This window comes from Rhopalosiphum padi, chromosome 4 (assembly GCF_020882245.1).
Source record: "Rhopalosiphum padi isolate XX-2018 chromosome 4, ASM2088224v1, whole genome shotgun sequence".
In the NCBI taxonomy this organism is placed as follows: Eukaryota; Metazoa; Arthropoda; class Insecta; order Hemiptera; family Aphididae; genus Rhopalosiphum; species Rhopalosiphum padi.
Genome location: NC_083600.1, coordinates 34445378 through 34471709, shown reverse-complemented (window position 1 = coordinate 34471709; position 26332 = coordinate 34445378). Strand labels below are relative to the sequence as shown.

At 26.8% G+C, this 26332-nt stretch overlaps 3 protein-coding genes across 3 annotated transcripts; 2 read left to right on the top strand and 1 right to left on the bottom strand.

The window, feature by feature from the left end:
• Positions 1-1906: 1906 nt before the first annotated feature.
• On the top strand, positions 1907-15676 carry LOC132929996 (uncharacterized). Its single transcript, XM_060995654.1, has 18 exons — positions 1907-2041; positions 2114-2229; positions 2311-2481; positions 2548-2771; positions 2985-3193; positions 3829-3951; positions 4014-4162; positions 4248-4503; positions 6850-6991; positions 7599-7762; positions 7973-8296; positions 8636-8754; positions 8826-8996; positions 9908-10131; positions 11142-11356; positions 12029-12151; positions 13397-13545; positions 14487-15676. Exons 2-18 carry the CDS (start codon positions 2183-2185, stop codon positions 14707-14709), a joined length of 3033 nt encoding a protein of 1010 aa, XP_060851637.1. The 5' UTR covers positions 1907-2041; positions 2114-2182; the 3' UTR covers positions 14710-15676.
• On the bottom strand, positions 15403-21287 carry LOC132930751 (DC-STAMP domain-containing protein 2-like). The gene is made up of 14 exons (XM_060996784.1): positions 21248-21287; positions 20933-21068; positions 20627-20777; positions 20395-20554; positions 20004-20125; positions 19762-19903; positions 19449-19662; positions 19232-19385; positions 17966-18134; positions 17728-17892; positions 16957-17206; positions 16489-16716; positions 16247-16416; positions 15403-15548 (listed from the first exon to the last, which is right to left on the bottom strand). The coding sequence occupies exons 1-14, from the start codon at positions 21249-21251 to the stop codon at positions 15403-15405; spliced, it is 2211 nt and encodes a 736-aa protein (XP_060852767.1). The 5' UTR covers positions 21252-21287.
• Positions 21288-22642: 1355 nt separating this feature from the next.
• LOC132930582 (probable NADH dehydrogenase [ubiquinone] 1 alpha subcomplex subunit 12) lies at positions 22643-25912 on the top strand. The gene is made up of 4 exons (XM_060996522.1): positions 22643-22815; positions 23597-23679; positions 23754-23869; positions 25527-25912. Exons 1-4 carry the CDS (start codon positions 22721-22723, stop codon positions 25656-25658), a joined length of 426 nt encoding a protein of 141 aa, XP_060852505.1. The 5' UTR covers positions 22643-22720; the 3' UTR covers positions 25659-25912.
• Positions 25913-26332: the final 420 nt, after the last annotated feature.

The following is a 26332-nucleotide window of genomic DNA, read 5'->3' as shown; positions in this document are numbered from 1 at the left end:
GAAAAAGGTAAGTACATGGTAGCCAAGAGTCTAAAATGGTATAATGGTGTATTGTACATGATGATTTATTCTTTAATATTTATACTTATTTGTTTGATAGCTCGTCATAATTTAGACGTGTACAATTTATTTTTTATATCATTAAATAAATATTTGTATTAAAAATGTGTTATTATTGGAATATTATCGATGTAAATTATCTACATCATTGAAAAGATGTATGTCAGTATAGTTTAGTTCCTATCTACTTTATTTCCATTTTACCTATAAAAAAATATTACACAATGAGAATACAAATATTAAATTTGAAAAATAAATTTATCTTGATAAATTAATAACTAGATAAATAAAACAAAATGTCAAAGATCTTTTTTTAAATGCATATTTTTTAATAATTATTTATTTTTCATTCTGTTTGAAATTAAATCGGATCTTTGATGTAAAATGATTTAATTTTTATATTTTTTGATATCTATTATATTTGTATAAAATATAAAATATACGATGGTTTTTTTTCATTTTTTCATTTTTAATAAATAATAATTAGGTTGACATTGACTCTTTTCAAACGTAATAAAAATGATGGTTAATTAATAATTTAAATGTCCTTTGTAAAATGACTAATGTGACTTTTATATACTTATATGTAACTTATTTGTACCTATTTCTTTCATGTAAAATTAATTTATGTACTTTTGTAAAAGTTATTGTATTGCTTATGTAGTATTTTTTCATATAATAAAATATACTTTTACGGTATAGCCATAAGGCATTTACTTTAATTCAAAACAGTACAATATTATACTATATTAACGGATAATTTTATTAAAATTTTAAAAGTTTAATAAATGGATAAATTTGTTATATTTATCGTGTTTATGATTTTTAACACATCTATTTCAGCAGATTACAATGAAATGTTAAATGTATTAAAAATATTTTTTGTTCGGAGACATGTTCAAACAGTAACTGCTGCAATTACTTGTTGGCCATTTGGTAGGTATAGGTATACAAACCGAATATCGATACAATGATATATTCGATAAAGGTGTAATTATAACAGTATTAACAATCAATGTATTGAAATAAATATTACAAAAATTAAAGGCGTATAATATGTTTTCGGCACAGACGTCAATAAAAAGCTTTTGTACGATCTCTCGACGGCCGACATATCCGTGTCTTTCAGCTCACCCACGCTACAAACGCAATACTATTCCACGTGGTACAGATGCGCCTTTATAATCGATCTGTCTTGTGAAAATTCAACAGAAACATTACAACAGGTAATTCGGATCGATCTGATAAAAATGTTCATACTCATACGAGTTGAGGCACATCATAATATTACACTGTCATCGTTTCCCGTGTGTAAGTCGTATGGTTTACACATTATCATAATATACGATATAGTTAAAAAATATTCAATTACTTTACCGTGTGATTTGGAAGTATTTCAATTAAATTGTTTATATTAGTAAAATTGTTGAATACGAACAATAAATATTAATGAAGTGAATAAGAAAAATATACTGAACACAGACCACATGTTAACATGTATAATAGTATTCAAAAATTCGGTGTTAGCGAAACCTTCATAACTGTTAATATTATATTACTGTGATGACCGCTATAAATATTTGTAACTTAATTATATGTATAACAATATACTTATAACAGTAAATAATTAATGTATTGTGAACGAGTAAAGATTTCAAACGATCGCCTGTTCAATACGCAAAACGATTGGATACTGTTTGATCAGAGTTCATTCGCGAATGAAACGAGCTCAGCTCAATTCGCATTGCGAACATTTCAAGTGTATTTGGCCAATGCCTACGTTCTACCGGATGCCAGCGTATTTTTATTCATTAAAACCTATAGTGGCGTTTGGGAGATTTGGAGTGGTTTTCGGGCTAGTAAATCAGACTCGATAAGAGTTTTCAAAATTGGCAAGGCGTCGTCGAACCGGTTGACAATACACGAAATAAATTACGAGAAAGGGAATTTCCGCGGTGCTACATTGAAATCTACAACAGTAGTTCGTATAAACCATCAAAGTGTCTTTAATTAAACGATATAAAATATTTAAGTGCTTTTTTTTCCATTACAGATAATCGACAGAGATCATTTTTTTGGATTCGATAAAAAAATTACTTCTGACTTGGATGTATTCGCTCATATGCATTATGAAATGATCGTTACATTAACTAATCAACTTAATTTTAAGTAAGAAAATCGAAGACAAAATTAATACTTTTATTATATTCAGATAACAACGAAATTTATCATTTAAAAATATTTTTGAAGAATAGAACTTACCATTGTCAACGATTACGGATGGTCTCTGGGAAATGGTTCTTTCGGTGGTTTAACCGGACTTTTACAAAAAGAAGCAATTGATTTTAGTGCGACTGGTGTTTTTATTCGACCAGACAGAATGTCAGTAATCGATTTTACAGTTGGCACAGTTGCATTACGGTAATCGCAAATTATATTTAAATTTACAAATTTGACGGCAAATTCGATTTATTTTTTTTTGAACAGAACCACAGCGATTTTTAGGCAGCCTTCATTGTCTAGTGTACATAATATTTTGTTATTACCATTCACGTCTGATGTCTGGATAGGCGTGTGTGCAACTTTTTGTGTATTTGTATTCACTTTGATTTTTTTAATACGCGTGAATAACTATTTCGAAGAAAAAAAATATAGTACACTAAATGTTCCAGAAATAGTAACCTTGGTCCACGGTGCTATATGTCAACAAGGTAAGTTTAATCATACGTGATGTTAAAACTAATCTTCTATTACCTTATTTAGATAAATATTGTGCCAGTTATCTAATGGTTATGTTAGATAACGATTTGTTTTGAAAAATTAGTTTGAATTACCGTATTAATACTAATAGAAAAATAAATTAATAATAACAATAAACCTGTTTAATAAAATGTCCTTAGAAAATTATGTGATCATATTTTTAGGGTTCAATTCAACTTCAACCTTGGTATCTATACGTGTCGTCATCTTGGTACTATTTTTCACATCACTTTTCATATATACGTCGTATTCTGCAAGTATTGCTGCATTAGTGCAATCAAACAGTAACTCAATCAAATCTATTAAAAATATAGCAGAATCGTCAATGACATTTAGCGCTCAAATTAGTCCATATGGAAAACTTTATTTTGAAGTTAGTATAAATAATATAAATAAATCATTAAATGTTACTTTTTACATAACTTTTCAAATTTTTATACTTGTGGAAATTTCATTTTCATTCCAAGCGAGTACAAAACATTTATTATATTATAATTGTATAGGTAATTGTTTAATAAAATATACTAAATCGTTATAATATTTTCTTCTACATACTGATGTACTAGGTACATTTTATAATTAATATACAGTATTCCGTTCAATACATAAATAAATTCTTTTTCGATTTCATGCGTGAAATGAAGTGCTAAAAACAATTTAAAATTGTCATTTAAAAAGATAGTTAGAAATAAAGAAACGAATGGTATCTATTTTTATTGTAGAAAATATGTTTGTATTATGTTAATTAAATATAGGTACTCTTACATAGCATATATGTAAAACCTACCTGCTCTATAATTATACTCTACATGCTATTTTAACTTTGATGTTTCATTTTTTTTTCTTAATTTTTGATTTTAAATTTAAATTCTAATAACACGTGATATTATTTGTTACGCCTAAATTCAATAATGTTTAATACAAATAATACAATATTGTATATTATGTATAATATTCGTGTATAAATTATTCAAAAATGTCAAACTGTCGTAATGAGATAATTTCTAGGAAACCGAGGATTCCGATTTAAAGAAACTTTATAAGACAAAAATGGTTCCTCGTGGTAATGAAGCGTTCGTTAGAGCACCAGAAGGGATGGAAAGAATTCGAACAGAATTTCACGGATTTCTGGTCTTTGTAATTTTTATTCTATTATGGAACTGTAAAAATAATATATATATTTCTTACTTTAGGTAGAAGTTATGTCAGCCTACAAGATAATCGGCAAAGAGTGGCGCGAAGAGGAGAAATGTGGCTTGGGCGAAATTCAACTTTTCAAGATACCACTTTTATCAATAGCTTTAGTTAAAAAGTCTGGACACAAAGACATATTCAAACAAAAGTATGCATACAAAACCAATATTGTTACAATTTTTAATCCAACATTATAACTGTATAACTTCCCATAACATATGTTCTACGCCCAGACTAATACAACAAATGGAAGTCGGGCTGAGTAAACGAATCTCTAGCCAGTGGATACCTCCGAAGCCATCCTGTGGATCGTCCAGTAGAGCAAAACAATACGTCAGCGTCTCCGTTAAAGAAACATATCTAACACTTGCAATATTCGGATACGGTATTTGCATTTCATTGGTGATTTTTATACTAGAAGTATTACATTACAACTGGATGAATCGCGGATCCAAAAAAAAAATCGTCCAAGTAGACACTTTTAAATTTTAATAGACTAATTACTTAAATATATTTAAAATATCTAATAGTATTATTACGATTAATATTTTGACCAAGCTTATCACAGGGAAAAAAACTAAAATTATTTTTTTAATTCAGTTTGATCCGTTTGTTTAACAACATTTTCTTTTATCGTATGTTATAGTGATGTATTTTATATTGGTAAATATATTAGTATAATATTCCAGTTGTTGTAACAATGATATTAAATGCAAATATAATAAATACTCAATGTTTTTTTATTTTCATGTGCGCATTTTGTTTAGTTTAAACAAATATTCTATTATAAGTTATATATTAATTTAATACAATTTTATTATGTAAGATACATTATATGAATATTTTTGAGAAATAATATTATATTTAATTGCTTATTTTAAAACTTCAATCACACTGATTACATGGATACTAATCTAAAACTATATATAATAAATAACCTTATAATGAATTTTACAGTTATCTTAGTAAATTTAATTTTGATAGTTCTCAAGTTACAACATATGTATATTACAATTAAGGTTATAAGTTGTGATTAAGATGATTAATATAACAACAATAATATTAACTAGTGACAGCTATTGTAATAAATTCAAAAATTGATTTAACAAAAAAAAATAATCAAATTAAAATTGCCTTGTACCTTACCTATCTTTTAAAATATTATTTCATTAATACGCTTTTCTTAAAGAATTAAATATATTAAATAGACATTTTTAGAAATATGAGGTAGTACTACAAGCAATGTAAATGTTACACACTTTTATATAATTTATTTTATTCATATTAAATAGATATAAGGTAAATCTTTGACGAACTATTTCAAAAACCTAGTTGGTAAGTTATTGAATTACTTTTTATGCAGGCATTATTTTGATTTTTTAAAAAATTATTTTTATGAAAATTTTATTGAAAAGTACAAACTATTATTGAATTACATAGGCTATATAACCTATAATATCACCATAGCGCGTAGTAAATACAATTTGCGCTTTTCTTTAAATGTTGACAAATATATTCTATAATATTTACTAGATATAATAATATACTTATTAAGTATACTATGTATTAATTAAATACATTTTAAGTACTACTGCGTTACTTAGCAAAATAAATAAGAGGTACTTATTGGATTTATATTAAATATTAGCAGTAAGATTTGTATCAACGTTAGTGGCCCAAAACGGTTGGGTTCAACAAAAATATTTATGGTAAAAGTTAATTACTTAAATTTTTTTCTGTGGATTCTTTCAGTTTGGAGTATTATATTATTGAAAAAACTCAAAAAAGTAACGAAATAATGTACATCACTTTTGTTAATAATTACTACCCTATCATTATTATTTCTTAACCTAATACTATTTTATATAGACCCTAAAAAGTAATAAATCACTAAAATATTAAGGGAATAAATGAAATATGAAATTATATATTATTATATATTCTCTACTTCTGTTTTTATTTTTCTCTGCATAATTGTCGTCTTTATCAACACTACAAGTATATAAAATCTGGTTTCTAAGTCACTTATTGGTATTTCAACATCTAAGAACGATTCAATTTAATTAACTTTCAACTTCATCATAGTTACAAATACCTACTAAAAACCTGTTATATTGTAAATGCATAATTTTTGTTAATATATCACCTTTTATTCATAGAAGTATTTAAATAATAATACTTGGTCTATTTGAATGATTATACGAGTATGTTTAACACATATCCAAGAATAAAACTAAAGTGACTAAAATGTTTAAATTCAATCTTTAAAATAACTGGGTAAAGTATAAATTACTTTACAACATGCATTAAAGTAATACTTAAAAATTATTCTTTGAATTATTGTTCAAAAGTATCTAATAATATTTTAAAAATAGGTTAAACGTTTTAATATTTACACAATTATTCATTTAACGAGTTACTTTCATTTTTTTCATTCATATATTTTATAAAACAAAATATTCGTTTTTACCTTTGCATAAAAATGAAATTGAAAACCTATTTAAATTTTAAATTATGTGTATTGGTAAAATATAATTTGTATATTATAACTATTATTTACAAAATATATCGTATTAGTAATATTATTCTCTTTCATTTTACTATATGTAGAATTGGTATTTACTATCCAAACACATTTAATACTTGATAAATGGTGAGTAGACAAATCACTAATTCTGTTAGATTTATCACGCAACCGCCGTCTATATAAGTATTCAAATATTTAATGTTCATTCTTTATTTATGTGTAGAACTTTTGTACACCAAAATGTAACGTTTTTAAATATAATTTTTTATAAATTTGTATAACATTAACTAATAAAAATGTTTATACTGTGGCAAATTTTATTATTTCTTAGAATATTTGGTTTCATCAATTGTGGCAATAATAATCACAGTAATTTATTAAATGGCTTAATAAACTTGTTTAAGAATATGAACGTACATACAGTATGGACTACCACATGTTGGGACACAAGTAAAGCCACCTTATTGTATACAAAAATTATCTTATATTATTAAGAATCTATTACGTTAAAATATGATTTATTAAGCTGCCTGTAACATTTTAGATAAAAATATATATAAATATTAATACACTATATTCATATAACCTAAATATATTATATCATATATTCATATGATATTGTATCAATTGAAGAATATTAAAATAGTCAATTATAAATTTATAATTTATAATTATAATATATTTTATATTATACGATCCATGAAAATATATTAAATTTCCAAAACCCCATATATTTGTCATAGATAAGTTCTTACGACTTACACGATAATTACAATCATATTATATATTAAATGGACACTGGAAAAAATATTAATGAACATTTAAAATAAATATGATAATCAAAATAAATTCAAGTAAAATATTGTAATTACTTTCAATATTAAAATTATATCTATGTTTAATAAAATAAAATTATTATAATATAATAAATGATCACTACGAATCTATGTCAAAATTATTTAACGGTTTATAAACTATACCAATAAGTGTGCCTATTAATATTAAAATATATTTTAATTTATTAATAACAATTTTTGTTTTTTTTTATCTGATTTAGGAATAAAAAGTGAATTTCTTATGAAATTCTCAAATGAAGATATATCGATAAATTTTGATTTAAAAAATATACAGACGATTTTAGATCAGACGCAAAACACGTGGTTTAAATCTGGAATATTAGTTGACTTATCATGTGATCAAGCTTTCAATGTACTTCAGCAGGTTTAACTTATATAACAGCTATTATTTTTTAACAATTATAACATAAAATTTACATATTCATTGGTTAGCTAGATGTCGATATAATGTAAATTATTCGTTATGAACATTTTGCACTTGATTATTATAATAAAAATAATAATTAAACAAATTGCATTATATAATATTGTGAATAATATTGTAATATTTCGTATTATAAACATTATTATATAGGCATCAAATAGACGACTGTTCGACCTTCAAAACGATTGGGTACTTTTTAATCGTCACGGAAATCCGAATAAAACAGACGCCCTAGAAATTGCTTTACACTCATTCAGAACGCATATGGATCAATCGTACGTGATGCCGGATTCGAGGGTGTATCTATTGATAGAGGTTGATAGAAATGTCTGGGAAATATGGGATGGTTTTCGATTGAGTGTCGCCAAAGAAGTTCAAGTGTCCCGAGTCGGTGTGATGACACCGGAACGAGTGGAAATTAAACTCTCCGATCGTACGAACTTTAAGCGTGTCGTCATTTCGGCGTCTACGGTAGTAAGTCTTATGCGAAATGTTTTAATCAACAATATATTATATAATAACAAACTTACCATAATCATTGCCTTATTTTTAGCTTAAATACCTTCTACAGGTACACATAAGTATAATTCCATGTGAATATATTACATATAGGCATATAGTTGATACACGTTAATATATTATAATATAATTTGGGTGCTACATAAATCGTGGTACTTATGTGACACGTGAATGGATAATTTAGATTACTACAGTGATCGAATGGTTAAATCTTTATATTGCATTTACCGATATTAGCGACTTTAAATTGATAAAAAAAAAATGTGCTTTTCTAATGCTACGCGTATTTATCAGATTCTAGAACCGAACAGTTTCCTCGGTTGGGATAAGCCTATACTTACTCACAATTTAGATGCGTTTGCCCATATGCATTATGCCATTTGTAAAGTGTTAGCGGAACAATTAAATTTCACGTTAGTATAATATTTATTATACTAAATTATCGTCTGAAAATCATCAGTCCTAACGTTGTTTGTGCTCAAAGGCTAAATTTGACCGTGTCTTCCGATTATGGATGGAATTACGGTAACGGGACGTACAGCGGTTTAATAGGACAACTGCAAAGAGAAGAAATTGAATTTACGGCTGCTGGTGCTTTAATGAGATCAGATCGAATGGATGTTGGTGATTTGACCGTCGGGACATTCGTAGCTCGGTAATGATTGACAATGTAATACTGTAATAGGAATTAATTAATTCATTAATCTGAAACAAAAATAAATTGGTTTTTGCAACAGTGACATTCACCTTTGAGGGTTTTTTTATATTTAACAACCTTGTCTATTGTTTATTTACTATATTATTGATTTATAAACGTAAACATTTTCAACATTTAAAATTATAATTATTCTATCTAGATAAAAACTAAACTACTTAATAAAAATTATAAATCTGCAAATATTATATAAAATAACGTGTTCAGATTCATTGATTCGCCATCGCCTAGAGAGGATCACTGAAAATATAAGTATGCAATTTGGTCAGTAGTTTTATTATATGATGCAGAGACTCACTAAAAAATGATTTTCCAAAATTCATCACCTAAGTATAATATGTTAAAAGGTGTAAAAAGAGCTTAAAAAAGAACACGTTATCTCTTAGTTAGATTTTTACTTTGCGATAGTCATTATAATTGTATGTAATCTTAAGACGGTGTAATGCCATAAGAGATTATCTATTATAGTAAGTGTACATTGTATATTGACATATAAATGGTCTTCGGACATTTTATTTTTACCTTCAAACACATAATGAATAAAAAGTCAATTTTAATATAAAATTTCAATGTATAAAACTTGCTTATACTTTTTCTTTTAAATTATCGCCGTATTGAAGAATTAACTATAGTAGCATCACTTACCGTATTTTGATGTACCTTTAAAAAAAATAAAGGTTTAAAAATGTCTACTGCTATTAACACAGTATATTTGACCAATCAAATATAATATTGCTATGAATGCTAACAAATCATATCACATAATTATTTTGATTTCGTTTAAACCGATTTAATTATATAATTGTTATATTTGCGAGAAAAAAAACAATGCAGTTATTTTATGTTTACAGAACGGTCGCTATTTATAAACAACCACCTCTGTCCAGTGTCAACAACATTTTTACTCTGCCATTCGTACCTAACCTCTGGATAGTGATGTTTGTCGTCATGTCAGTATTTGCCGTTGCTCTGATATTTCTCACGTGGACATCCAATTGGTTACATGGCATAGAAATGAAATTCTCGATAGCACTAGATACGGTCATCTTAGTGTTTGCCGCTATTTGTCAACAAGGTACTTATAAAAATCAAATCAAAAGTTTGTACGTGACCCATAATAATAATAATAATAATAGTATAATACACAAGGCAATATTATTTTAACAAGTGACGCTTCGCAGTTTTCCGTAAAATTATACTCTTTTTGATATTTTCTTATAACTATCAACTTTTAATTTTTAATGTACCTATCAATATTAAAAGTATCAAATGAATACATTTAAAAATCATTTAAGTAGTTTCAATAAGTGGATATTAATTAAGTATTTTATATATTAAAATATTAACATTTAAAAACCAATCATGCTAACGTAGTAATAACAAAAAAACCAATCAAAATATGATAAGTAAAATGCAAGAGTAGTAAATGTCTAAAATTTTCTAAAAATAATTAATAGATACCTAATAATAATAATAATAAATGTTTAGTGTTAAATTTATAGTAGGTATTCTAATTCATTCTTATATAATTTATTAAGTGCCAACTTATAGGTGCATTTTTATCAACGTGATTTATTCCAATTTTTTTCGAACTCATGTTTGTATTACACTATTGAATATATTTTTCAGGTATACTAATGAAATGTATTTTAATAATATTATGTTTGATTTAATTTCAATAACAACCTTTTAATTATCAAACAGTGTTTAATATAGACAATTACGCAATATTACTGTCAGGTTTCTGATATCATGATTTTTTATTTTAAATTTATTTTTAAAAAATATGATCACGCATTATTGTGAATTGGGTATCTCGTGTTTAAACTGTCTACAAATAGTGAGTTCATTTTCACGGTCTTCTTTTATATATTAATAAGTAAGAATACTAAATAAATACAAACAAATAATGAGCATAAAGTAATAATAAGTATTATAATATAATATAGGATAGTAACGACGACACAGATAACTCTATGACAGTATAGACCGTTATTTTCAGAGTAAAAAAAAATATTATATGCCCCTAGTCCATGGTGGTGTTTTAATTTGACCTACAGGCTACACAACACTCATCTTTCGCAGGTCTGTCAGTGGCGGCTGCCCACCACTCAATACCGACTCGAATAGCCACGTTCACGCTGTTCTTGTGCGCAGTGTTCTTGTTCACCTCGTACGCGGCTTGTATCGTAGTACTGCTGCAGTCGGCAAGCCGGACGATTAACACCATCGTCGACTTGGCAGAAAAACCGATTACGTTCAGCGCACAGGACACCAAACACAATTATATATATTTCAATGTATACAAATAATTCAATATTGATTATTATAACGATATACCGTCATTTATATGATATTAATCATATTTTTATGATACGCGAAGACTAGAAAAAATTAAGTGTGAGGAAATCTGTTAAAAGGAAAAAATAGAAATCGCGATTTTTTTTTTTTATTTTCATATTAAAAACGATAAATAATTACATGCTTCAGTGATTCAGAAGCAAAAAAAGCCCTGGCCACCAACGTATATTTATATTTATCATTCTCCGCACGCATAATATAGTTTTATGACGACATAAAATTCGCTCTTTTTGGTTTAAGTTTATTTGACGTATACACGGAGTTAAGTGCTTTTAAACTACTAATAATTAATGTTTTTACTTGCGGGGGTACCTATACTGGATATCCCAAGCCTTTCGTTTGATCAGATAGAAGTTTCTTTAAAAGACCTTAATGTTTTTTTATATATATATATTATATATTCTCTAAGCAGACTGTTGACTATACGCCATGTATTAATATATTATGTATGAGGACTTGTAATTCCAGAATAATATACTTCACTGGTTAAAATTAAACGCAAATTTAATAATATTGGCGATTTGAATTGAAATTTATGATTTAAGTGTTTTAATATAAATGCATTCACTCAAATAAATACGATCTACACGATTACACATATTTCATTACAGGAAACAGTCGATAAAAATATTAAGAAAATCTATCTCGAAAAGATGAAACCACAAGGTACCAGGGCGTTTACGAGTCCGGAGATAGGCGTGGAACGGGTTCGAAATGAATTTCATTCGTATTTGGTGAGTTATAGTGTAATGTCCCCACTTCACCGGTCGCTGCCATTTGACGTATTCTTTATAGCAACGTTTATGCTTATATTTACAAGGTCTCGATGACTCGACCTAGGTGTCAGGTACTCAGGTGTGTAATATTAACGCTAAAATTCAGGGCCGTCTTAATAAAGTACTCGATTATTGGTATATATTAATATCGTAAATTAACGAAATATGCAAAGACTGATAATATATAAATATAATACGAGCAGGGTTACCAATTCGGGTATAGTGTGGCGTAGTGATTGCGGGTGTTCGCTGATGGCCGTGCTGATCGTCGCAAAGTCTTCATCAACTGTCGTATTTCTGTTCGTTTCGCACACTTCCGCCAAGTATACATCGGTCATCGGTCATTATTATATTATACCACAACCGTTACTGTAAAACCATAAGTCAGCAGTCGGTCCCGTTCATAATTTCTTACAATCGGCATATTAGCCGTGTCCTACCTAAAGAGCGATTTACGATGTCGATAGACGGCAATCGTTACAATATACGTATAGTACCCCTTGTGATTTGGGAAGTGAAAGCAACAGTAATTTAGTTGAAGTTAATGGTGTAATATATATTATGTTAGTCCAATTTTAAAAAATAATGGTACTCCAACTACTTGTGACTGTATCTTGATTGGACTTAATTTAATCGTATATACACAACAGTCTACTACTACTACTACTCAGTTGGTGACTTCATAGTTACTAAAGTTTTTCACTGTTTATTTTTTATTTTATTTTCGGTAGTCATTATCTCACACCACTCCAAAAACCCAATTTTCAAATTCACTTATTATATTTATTAAACCTCTTTTCGGTCTTACCTCACAATGTATAGCGTTTTAATGATTCTGTGTTATTTCTAATTCTGATTTAAAATCGTTGCATATACGTTGCATATATTTGAAACATTTGTATTTACTAAATACAATCTCTAATACCTTATTAAACTATTCATTTCATCAAACGTTTCAATAAAATCAGAAATATTTAAATATTTGAATGCATTAAACGTACTAAAGTAAAATATAATTTTTTAAATCATTATTTTGTAATAAATACTAAATTTACCTCCTCAGTAGTTGTCAACAATCTTCTACTCTACTTGAAAAGTATCGATGGTTATCAGTTTTAACACTAAAATAATTATAATAATTTTTATCAACATTTTAACAAATTTTATTAAAAATATTAAATGTAATATAAAAGTAATTTTTAGGTGGAAATCTCGTTGGCATATCATTTAATAGCTAAGACATGGCAAGAACATGAAAAATGCAGTTTATCTGAAACGGAGTTATATAAAATACCACTTCTTACCTTATACATTGTAAAAAAATCAGGATACAAAGACGTATTTAAACAAAAGTAGGTATTTATCAAGTACTAAAGGCTTACCTGTTTAATAAATTTATATTTTTAAACTTAAAATGAATTCAATAACAAAACAAGACCTTAACAGTAAAAGGTATTATTTTCATTCTTTTATCATTAAACACTCATCATACCGTCAAGTATTGACTTTTTTCATTTTTTTTTTCAAAATATTTTGTTTCATTTTGTTTTAAAACTAAATGAAATTTTTTTCATCCTTTTATTTAATTGTGAAACCACTATCAACTTTAGATTTTTAAATGGCAACCTAGATTTAACTAAATTAATAGGGTTTTCTTTTCATGAACGTTCAAGTTATTATTTTTTGTTAATTTTTTAGCGAAATATAGATTTTCAAAGTTGGATAGTTTACGGTTTCTTTAATACTTCTTGTTTCTGAAGACCAATATGCAGTAGTAACATGGTTAATACTTTAATAGATAATAAGAGGTACATAATTTCATATGTAATAAACTTGTTATCGTCTATCGACGCAGTGATAAATTATATACCTGTAGTAACCAACGCCTCACAGCCGCAATAACATGTAAGACGAACACCTAAAACCCTCGAACCACTCAATTTTTAGTTACTTACTAACAGTTAAATTAAAAATAATAATTTTAACGTTAAAATTCAAAAAAAAATAGCGCTATTATTTGATGACTTTTTAAATATAGTTCGCCATATTTTGAAAATCAAAAGTTAATAGCGATTTCACAATTAAATATAAAAGTGAAAAAAATAAAAATGTTATATAGTAATTAGTTTTAGAAAAGCAGGCATGAAACTAAAAATTTCGAAAAAAAAAATTGAAAAAATCAACACTTTTTGAAATAATGAGTGTTTATTGTTTAATGATAAAAGAATCGCTCTGTATATACACACAATTATGGTTATACTGTATATTTACAATAGCATAATTACCGTTTTAGGATGATACAACAATATGAAATCGGTTTAAAATATCGAATTACCAAGAACATAATGCCACAAAAACAAAAGTGTGTTTCGTCAAACTCGGGTGCAATACGCTTCGACAGCGTATCCATGAAGGAAATCTATCCAGCATTAATATTTCTCGGTTACGGTATATGCGCTTCGTGGTTATTATTTATGTTTGAATACATATTTTATAGAACTCAAGTGGATAAATAGCATACATAATATCAGTACGATACTTAAATAATCAATTTGCTATTTCATCGCAGAACACATAAACGCTTTATAATTTAAATAACTGCCTCAATATTACTGATATAGGAAACTATTACCTATATAATAACACGCAAGTACACTGTACCGCATATAATTACTAGTAGGTAATTATTTTAATACTATTAACCAGAAATGTGTGCAGACATAAAACAAATTACGTTGTACATACTCCGTCTAACATCTTATAGTATATTATTATAATATATTGTGTATTAATATTCTGGTTGAATTATCCATTATAATATTTCCTATTATAAAATTGTACACTCGTGTACATCTGATGAAAAATGAGCAATATGTCGAACATACGGCTATCCTAGATCCAATAAATAATATATTCTCACGGAATGCATACACACGAGTAGCTCTACAAATAGTATGACACCATAACACCTTCGTGACGACTTCTTGGTTCGGACGAAGATGTAATAGAAAAGTTATGTTATTCGCCAAACATAAGCAAATTAGTGTAAGTTTAATAATTTCAATAATAATTATAAAAATAATAAAAATTAAATAAAATGTTTTTGAAAAACATGTAATAATTAAAAAAAATGATAATTAACCACAAGCCAATGGAACAGCTATAACAAGGCTCTAACACTAATACAATAAATTTAAACATTATTATAATTAAATCGACGAATTTCTTCGGATACCGTCTTGACTCTCTACAATTAATGTCCTGTATTTCAAATCCGAGTTTTCGTAGTTAGGATCGTTTTCATAGGAGTTGGACACAGTGCTACATGTACTTTTTGAACATTCGCTTATTGAACCTTTACATTAAAATCACACAACAGTTAATAAGTAATTTGCTCCAACAGTAATTCTACCAACCAATATAATAATCAGACCTCGGAACGAATGAGTTAAAATCAGCTGGTTCATTAGTTCAAAATGTACGAAAGGAAATTAATTAAGTTTATATCATGATTGAATCAACTTATTTTTAATTATATTAATGTTTTTGATCAACTAAAACTTAATTGTTAAAGCTTATTATTTTTGTGCATATGTTTCAATAATACTAATGTAAAAGATTATATAAATTAATATAATATACGTTCAAAATTTGTTATTTTAATATTAATAAATTATAATAATTAAATTATTTCAAATTGCTTAACGCTAATAATATCCTTATTATTGTGTAAATATTATTTTCAATTACAATTATTGTTTAAACAGAATCCTAGTTATTAGTAGGTAGTCAATTGTAGAATATATTAATATTATATATTAGCATAGTACCAATTAGTTCTAGTTTTATAATATTTAATATATTCGTTAAGGCAAGAACAAAATTGTTAATTAAAAAAATAAAACTGAGAATTTACAAGTTATTATTTTCTAATGAATTTATTAATAAACAAATTAATTTTTAGGGAACTGAGTCTATTTTTTTTTTTATTAAATTTGATTTCAATATTTTGTTTAAGAACTTTCTAAGATCTGAATATATTATTATACTAACTTTCATCGCCGTCATTTCCTTCATCTTCGGTGCTAACTTTACGAAAAACTGAAGTCGCTTTTGTTTTAGCCCATTTAAGTACACGTCTTCGTTTTCTAAACTTCTTCGCTGGTTTTATGTGCACTGATAATTTTGAAACGTTCGTCTCTATTGCATCCGAAGAACTATCTCTGCAAAAAAACCGTATATTTGCTATGTTTAATAGTGTCGCGGTATTATGAGTTAAAAGTTAAAACGCATACTTTTCTTCACTAATGTCTGTTATGTCTCCATAGTTAATAGGATTACTGCACAAAGTGCATTTGTTATCAATGTCCGTGAAACATTTTGAACAATATACACCTTTGCAGTTACCATTGTCACACGAAACTATTTCACCCGATTTTAAGTCTATTTTCTTTGCTTTGTAACCACAAATGAGACATACTATCTGCTTTTTACGACTCCAGATACGATCCAAGATCGGATACCTTTAAGAATATCTTCTGTTAAATAATATAATAACATGTAAAAAATATAATATTTATCAAACTTAGTATTAAAACTCTTTATTTAAAGATTTATATAAAATGTATAGGTATACTATGGAAGATTGAAGCATAGTTAAAAAAAATTATAAATTTATGTTATAATGATATTAAAATTATATTTTGTAAAGTAATGCTTGGTTGGTTGAAGGTATGATACTAGAATTTAATTTAAACACTGACTTAGAATATATTAAATCCAAAAAGGAAGTGTCTTGTGTAGTGCTTTCTCCGCCGCCTAGGCCGAATTTCCTGCGCAAAAATCGCCTTGCAAATTTGACAAAATTGATTCTCCGGCGAATTATGTGGTTATGCAACCACACCGCTCTTGTTCTAGCCACGTCTGGATGATAGTATCCCATAACGTAAGACCGAAACCGCAAACCGTACGGTTGCATGATGGCCAAAAACCACGTCAAAGTCAACACAACAACTATAGAAAATGAAAATAAATTCTTCAATACGACCGCGAATGGAGGGCTTGCCCCCCTACATTTTTTAAGTTTTTCAACAAATTTTGGGTTATTTATTAGAGAAAATTATAAGATGTACTACGCAATTCCTAAACAGAATATCCGATAACTATAAGTGTTATGTGAACGTTTAAGGTTCATGTATTAATTTTTGTGTTGTAAATTTGTAATAAAATTAGAATATAATAATTGAGCTATACATTAATATTTTATAACGACAACGATAACAGGTTATATATGTATACGCCGTTAAATAAATAATGTTGAAGTTTTTATAAACATCTTATGTAATAAATGCTATAATAAATTTGTAAAATTGTTATGTAGGGGGTGCTGGGGGCGAAACTCATTCATTATATATAACATAGTATATATAGACACAATATCTGTTTTTATTGATTCTACGCTCTTTGTCGATTATAGTACAGACAATAATTTCATTGATTTTCATTTTTAAGGTGATTATACGTATTGTATTTACTTATCCGTCTATAACAATCGTAATTTGGCGGCCATGGATTCGGCAAACAACTCATTGTATCCATGTTCATTTCATTCGCCACCGGCTTAAACGTTTGAATTATAGTTTTATACAGATCTGCTAGTATTCCGTCGCCGTCGATGTTCACATCGACCATTCTTGGCGCTACGAAATGTATATGATATATATGAGAAATTAATAACTTGCACAGTTCATACAACGGCCTTATTGTTTTTACGGTCAAGTTGTGACGACAGTCGCCCATATTTTCTGACAGTGATCAATATCCAATAAAGACTGTAATCCACCGCCATTTGTATGAGTATCTTAAAAGTTGCCAGTAATAGTATGGCCAATGACCGGAACAACGCTTTTCTTTCTTTTGGTATCAAACGAGCAGATGTTCGCTAATTTACAATGTTGACAACAAAAAACATTAAATTGAATTACTAGTGCGTTCAACAAATGTATACCGATACAAATATTAATTTGTCAAACAGGATATTTGTAAGTTTTATATATATATATATATTATTGAATACAACTAAGAATTCGCAAAATATACACCATGCAATAAATACAAAAATAAATATGTAATCCATTTTTTTAAACAGTATTTAAACATAAAATATTATACATTCACTGTTTAAATATTTAAGAATATTATGCAATTTTGAATATTATATTTAGGGAATTTATTTATATGTATTTAAAATACAACAATACGTGCATAAATATGCAAATAAAATTTATTTATAAAATATAAATTTTTCGTCCACTGCGATATGGTTTAAAAACGTATAAATGGTAAAATACCAAAATATATTTCAAAATATTCATAAACCGGTGAAATATGTAAAATATGTAATTATACGAAAATATTTATATAATGTAAAATAAAATCTGTGTCATTTAAATATAAGACTAATTTAAATCGTAAACATTTCTTATCAAACTTTAAATATCTTATTTTAATACAAATACGCACTGTGACATTGTGTACATATAAATCCGTTCCCTAACTAAATATTCGTAGTTGTTATTATTTGAATGTCAATTACTAAAATCATAATATTAAAGAAAGAATTATAATTAAATATTGATGGTGTAAAGTTTACACTGTAAACTATATAAAAAGGTAGTTGGCAATTCAATTAGTTAAGTGTTTTACATTATATAAAATTATAATTTTATAACACGTGTTTCGCGTTGATGTTAGCATTTACGAAAATACATAATATGTCATTTATATTAAATTATATATTGTAGGTACTGTATATGTAATGACTTTTGATAAAATTAATATTTTAAACTTTTTTGATTATGTATAACGGTTAGGTATATTAATTTATTATTAGCGATTATATATTAAGCAAAAAAACGTTTTAAACAGAAAACATCACATGTGATGGATAATTAATTAAATCTGTCAGCTATTTTTTCCATTTCACCATATGTAAATAGAAAATAGAAACCTAATACTGTAGTTATTATTAGTAGGTACTTCTATGAATTTATTTTTTTCGACTCTAGTCAGCGGCATGATCGTCGGTCGATCGAGGATCTGTTTCCGTTCGTCTAGCTCGTATAACTCCGTTGTCAAATATTTGTTATCAAACGAATCAACCGTTAAATACTTCTGTCTGTATCGCAACACCCTGCGACCAAAACATTTCAAGTGATACATATTTTATAGGACCACTGAGTTCAAAAATACTCACCTCACAAACACGTACAGGAAGAAGAACGAAAAAATCGATCCAGCCCAGTCAAACAACATTACGACATTTTCGATCTTGTACTTGATTTCGGTTATGATACCGCGAATAATATCGCTAGTCAGTTTGCTCGGCGTCGACTCAAATGCAAACGAATGTTTGAACTCGATAGATACGTAAAACATGTTCTTCATGTGTCGCACGTAACTCTTCAAACCTGAAAACCGTAGTGTTTAATATTTGGATAATAATTTCTCGTTAATGGCGGTAGATATATAGAAAACCGGTGTTCGTGTTAAAGTCTTTTAAAGCTTACTGTTTTGAATCGCTCCGAAAATAGATTCGTTTATGAATTCGAAAAATTCACAAAGGCTGTCCAGAAACTTAACCGTGTAGCATACGTTTGAAATAACGTACGATATCGAACACATCCAATCGAAAGTAGGCGACACTGTCACCTGCGTGAAACTCGTATTGGTTATTTTTCATTAATTGTTGTTATGCAGTGCCACAGTGATGGAAATACGAAATATTTCTAAACCACTTATAACTATTTACCTTACACTCGTCTAAAGCGTTATCGAACATTTTCGTGCACCTCTGATACGGCGTGCCGACTTTTTTATTACAAATGTTCATTACGCTGTACAGCCATTCGTACGCTGACTTAATTGTTCTTACTACATAGGAGAAGACATATACAAATCATACAAAATGTGTATTTTTATCCTGTGAGTGTAAGGTATAACCTCTTAAAACGTTTAAGTTAAATCTAACCTTTGCAGGTAGGTAACTAATTTTATCAAGTTTAATTAGATACTGATGACGGGAAAATTTGCGAAAAATATTAAGAGCATTTTTATATACGATGTAATATACTAATATAATAACGATAGTCTTTGTGTGTACTACTCTCAAATCGTGATATCCAAATTTATAATCTCCTCACCTAACTCGGTCACGGTTTTCTTGACGGCCAACATTCCTTTTTTCATTTTATTGATTATTACGGCTAGGTCTGCCTTTATGCGTGTTATAGAAGATCGGACGGCCAGTAATGGCTTTTTTATTATGTCAACGATTTGTCTTATGGCCGATTTTATTTCGTCCTGAAATATTCAGTTTGGAAGCATTAACAAATTGTTATTGATCGAAATTATTTTTGTACTAGCGATTCACACCTGCAAGCAAGTGAGCGATTCCGATAAGACTCCGGTGTTGTGTAATGTAGTCTTGGAAGGTCCAGAAAACGATAAAATGAACGCATACATGAGTAGCGCGTGTCGACCCTTATCGGAAAATAATTGCGGCAAGACCATCATAAAAATACACCTAAATGGATTAAAAAATATAACCATAATTTTTGATACATTTTATCTTGGATTAGATACGTAAAAAATATTGATTGCTAACTCCACTGCAAATTAACGATTTATAGTTATTAGGAACTTATTAATTATTATACATTTTAGAAGTACCAAACGCACCTGCAAATCGGAGAAAAAGCCAATCCTAACGTTAGTACACTCCCAATTGTTGAACTTATTACTGTGGCCTTAGTGTACGAATAATTTAATTGCAGTAACAGAAACATGAACATTCCCATAGTTAATACAATGCCACCTAAAATGTACAATCTGCTTGAACAATAGTATATTCAGACCAGAATAAACATGGTAGTAAATTGAACATTTAATATAAAATTAACTATATCTACTATCAGTAAAATCGTTAATTATAATAATATATTATGTATTGTATACAATTATATATGATTTAATAATTATATCAAAGTGATTTACTCATAAATCCTAATAAAGATTTTAAAAGAAAGTTGGCAAACGTCCCATTAGTTTCTAAAATTTTCTTAATTTTGGCCCATTTAATCATTCTCTTGTTTTCTTTATTCACACCAAGCCATTTATCCATCCAAATACACCACAATAAACTAAACAAGTAAACAACAAATTATTCAGTGGTGATATCAATAAAATAAAAACAATAACAAATAATAACTTAAGCAAAACGTTGATGACACGATCGAAGATTGAATATTTTGGTTTCTTTCCTTTTAGTTTTTCCAATGCATAGATTTTTCGTCTCAAATAACTTTTGAATATCATTTTTAACAATAAAGTGCGAAAAACACGAAGAAAAAACATAATAATCACTTTCTTTTATATTTTGAATCAGTTTATAAAATTGTTCAGAATAGATTAATAGAAAACAAAGCATAACAGTATATTATCTATACACACACACACACACAAAAAAAATGTAATGGTAACTACTAAATAATTACCAACTACCAACTAAAAGAATATATAAATACTGAAATAATATGAAAATATTTTATTAAAAATATATTTATTAACAAATATAAAAATTATTGTTGATAGCAATAAATATACATCTTAGAATCATTAGTAAAAATAAATAGTTTACATAGTAACAAATTTAGATATAAATATATTATTATTATTATTTAGATATATTTAGATTATAGTCTATATAGATACCTATACTATGATAATTTTTTTTAACCAACAATTTTAATATAATTAAATTATTTCGTGTCATATAATCTATGCACTAACTGCTCCATAAAATATATTTTTTGTAATTCTAAACTGGACAATACTTATTATATTATAGTATATGTAGCTCGTAAGTGGTATAGAAATATTTTAAATTAAAAATATATATATTTCTTTTAACAAAGTAATTAATTACCTACTATGTGTCACTTGAACCTGAACTTATAATTTGTATTTTTTTATAAATAACAAAATCAGAACCTAATTATTTTTAAAAATTAATTCAAATCCAAAACAGCTTTACTTATAAAACCAAGAGGTACTAGTGGCCAGTGGGTAATAACTAGTTACTGAATTTTAATATTTAAATATTATAAAATTATTATCCAACGATTTACGTAGCAGCACCGCCATCTACCAGAAACTTTAGAAACTGTTTATACTATCCATAAACGTTAACTAAAATAATTAATTATCAATGGCAATTTATAAAGTTAATATTTTATGACAATCGTTATTATAATACAGTTGATTTGATTTTTAAATTTATTAATGCTAACATACAAAAAACGAAATATTATACTTAGCAAAGCATTAAAATAATTATTTAAAAAGTAAGAAATAAACATCTGATTGCTTGACATTGATAACAGCTCCCGAGATAACAGTTTTTAAAGTCAAGTCCATTGACAATATTTTATTTTTTTTAAGTTCGCTTATGGTTTGATTTTTTTCAAAATGAATAAAATTTTTCCTTTTAATAAATTTGTCACTGGCTTGAACATAATCAAAGCCAACGGTGGACCATTAAACGCCTTCAAAAAATTGTTCAGGTATGTTTTTTACTTTAAAAAAATATGGATTCTCTGTTTGATTTTTGGTTGTTTCATCTAAACAAATCTTATGATATACATATAAATTGCGTAAAAATGTTTTTTTTTTTTATTATACTCGAGTAATTAACTGTATTGGTTTAAAAATGAATGAATACGTGTTTATCATTAGAATGCAGCAACATTACGCCGTATATCCATGCTATAGGAAAGTGATACCCAACTCTAATAGTATAGGTGATTATTAAGTAAAATTAGTATTATAATAAATGTGCCATATGTGCATAAGTTACTTTTGTACAATACACTATTTTTATCATAAATATTGCTCTAATTGGAAGTAATTCTTCAAGTTATTTTTATTTATTATAGCTATATAATTATATAATCAAACAAAAACTAATTCATAAACATTCATATACTTATGGCATACATGTTAGGTTACAGCTGTATTTAGTAACACTTATTAGCATTTAGTAAATATAATGAATCATGAATATTGTTTAATAATATAATTATTAAACAGAATGACATGTTGATAAAATATATTCATTAGATACCTAAACCCTTCGAAAGAAATAATTATAATTAATATTAAATTGTAATAAGAATATGTTAAAAACTCAAAGTTAAAAACACTTGTAATTATTCTATAAAGGAAATAGATGAAAACTACAATTACTGTAATTTTTAAATACTCACCATTATTTGTATTGCATAATGTTTTGTATTTACATTACAATTAGTTATTAATTTAATATATATATTTTTTTTTTTACAGACACGATGAATTGAAAATTGGTACATTAGTTGGTACTGATGAAATGGGCAATCGTTATTATGAAAACAATCTATATTTTTATGGTAACTTTCTATCAATTGATAACATTTTTTTTTTTTTTGTGAGCATTTTGTTTAATTCTGTTAACATATTTCAGGACGTAATCGTTGGGTAGAGTACAATGAAAAAGTTTTTTTGAATTATGATGCTAGTCAAATTCCTGCTGAATGGTATGGTTGGATCCATTACAAAACGGACCTTCTCCCACATAATGTAATTATAATTAATTACCTACTTAAAATAGTAAAAATGAACTGTTCTAAAATAAAATAAATTATTTTTTTATAATAATTTATATGTTTATAAAAATAAACTGAGAAATTATTACAAAATCATAAAATATTATAACTGAAATTAATTATTCCTGTTTCTTTTATATACAGTGGATTCCGCCTAATGTTGGCACCGGTTAATATGGACAAAATGGTCTGGTCCCAATACAAATAATTAATACAACTAATTTCAGTTTTTATGGGCAACCGCTTAATGTGGGCAAACAGAGCTGGTCCCAACGTGCTGCTCGCATTAAGCGGAATCCACTGTAAACGAATAAAAATATCTTAACTATTATATTAAAAATTGTTAACTTACAATAAAAACTATGATACATAAAATCAAATCATAATATACATAATTAGGTACAAGTATAAGAAACAATATTTTAGAGCACGCCTGCATTTGTTGTCTCTGTCTTACAAATTTAGAACATAGCAAAAACTGTTTTGCATGTAAAAGAACCAAGAAGGCTTTAGTTTAACCATTGATTATAGAATAATTATTCTATAATCAATGGTTTAACTAAGAAACGACATTTTCACCAGATAAGAAGGAAAACTTTTGCTGTGAAATAGGTATAATTTTTATTTTTTCAATATTGGAATTACAAAAAAAGTTATTCAATTTCAAAAATAATTGACTTTGAAACAATGAGAATTTTTTTGTATAAGTGATATCAAAAAAATATAAATGATTTTTCATTCGTAAAAAACCATATTGTTTATTAATTTGAAGTCTTAACTATCACTACAGCCTAAATAGTTCTCTATCGCACAAAACAGTTTTTGAAATGTCTTGCATGAGTAAGACAGAAACAAGTGACAAAACATGTGGGTATAGTGTCCTCTTACAAAAAAATGTATACTCATTGATTTTATAATATTATAAATTATAAGACTTTAAAGTTAATGGAATTTGATTTATTTATAAGGGGTTCTAATGATTTTTATAAATATTTTGAAATCCAGAATAAAATATTAAAAATTATAAAGTAAAACTCAATAAAAAATGTCTATAACATTTTTAAAGATTTAATTTTTACATTAATGAATTTAATGAAAAAAATTATATATATTGTCCTTGGTCAATTTTTTTAATGTAACTTAAGTTGAAAACAACATTTTTTCAAGATAGGATCAGTTAACCTTGAACAATATTATTCTACATAAACAAATAGTAAAATAATTAAAAAACAAATCTTTGAATCTAACATAAAAGTTAAGTATTTTTGATTATCCTATTTTTCCTCTCTATGATTTGTCTATTGGCTATTACTACTCATTATTACAAGTTATTACCCATAAATCATAATACAATTTTAATATGATCAGAAAATGTATTAGCTCCTTTACACCAATTAGATTATTATTGTTTAAAAAGCCAAATAGTGTCGATTCATTGATAAAATTAAAAAAAATATTGTTAACATTATTTTTTTACAGATACTATAGTTTTTTGGTTCAAGCCATATATTTATTTTTCATATAATGCAAATAATACAATATAAAACTAATACATTAATTTATATTCTATTAGTATGCGTATAAGTTCTTTATGAATAAATATAATTTATTTTTATTCATGTATGTTTCAGGATCCAAACAGACCTAAATATAAATGGATGGCTAAACATACAGAAAACGAAACTGGTACTGAACGCGAATATGTACCATACAGTACAATGCCACCAAAAATTCAAGCTTGGGTACCACCAAATAAAAATTAAATTATGTGGCTCTTTAGTGTAAATACCTATTTAAAACAAATTGTTATAAATGTCATGATTAAATTAGTTTAACAAATAGTGAACTTCAAATAAATATACCATCAAATTATATTTAGTAATAAATACAACAAATATTACTAAATTAATAAATATTATATTACTAATTTGAAATAGGTGATTGTATATTATTAACAGAAATACTTTTCAGCATAAATGTTAATTTGTATAATAAAGAGTTCCATTTTATTATATTACTTTATTTAAGTTTTATTGAGAACTATTTTATCAATTACATTAATTTATTCAAATTGTTTATGATAGTAAATCATTACGCTAGTTAAAACGTAAAAAATTATTCTATGCTCACCTACAGCTTGTATCCCTTTTACTTTTCAAGGAATTTTATCGCTATTGGATTTTATACCTATTTATAGTATAGTATAATTTTATACTCTGCTTATACCGATTGTACCCACTATAATAGTTGTCAAACAACACTTCTGAAAACAACTTTGAAATTTATTTATTAAATTAAAACCCTTTTAATTTTTTTTTTTTTAAACAATAATATTGAATTTGAAACATTTATTTAAAAATGTTAGAAAGTCATTTTCATTGTATAATTAAGTTTGACAAAAAAAATTGTCAAATAATCATTAAACAAATTAACTAAG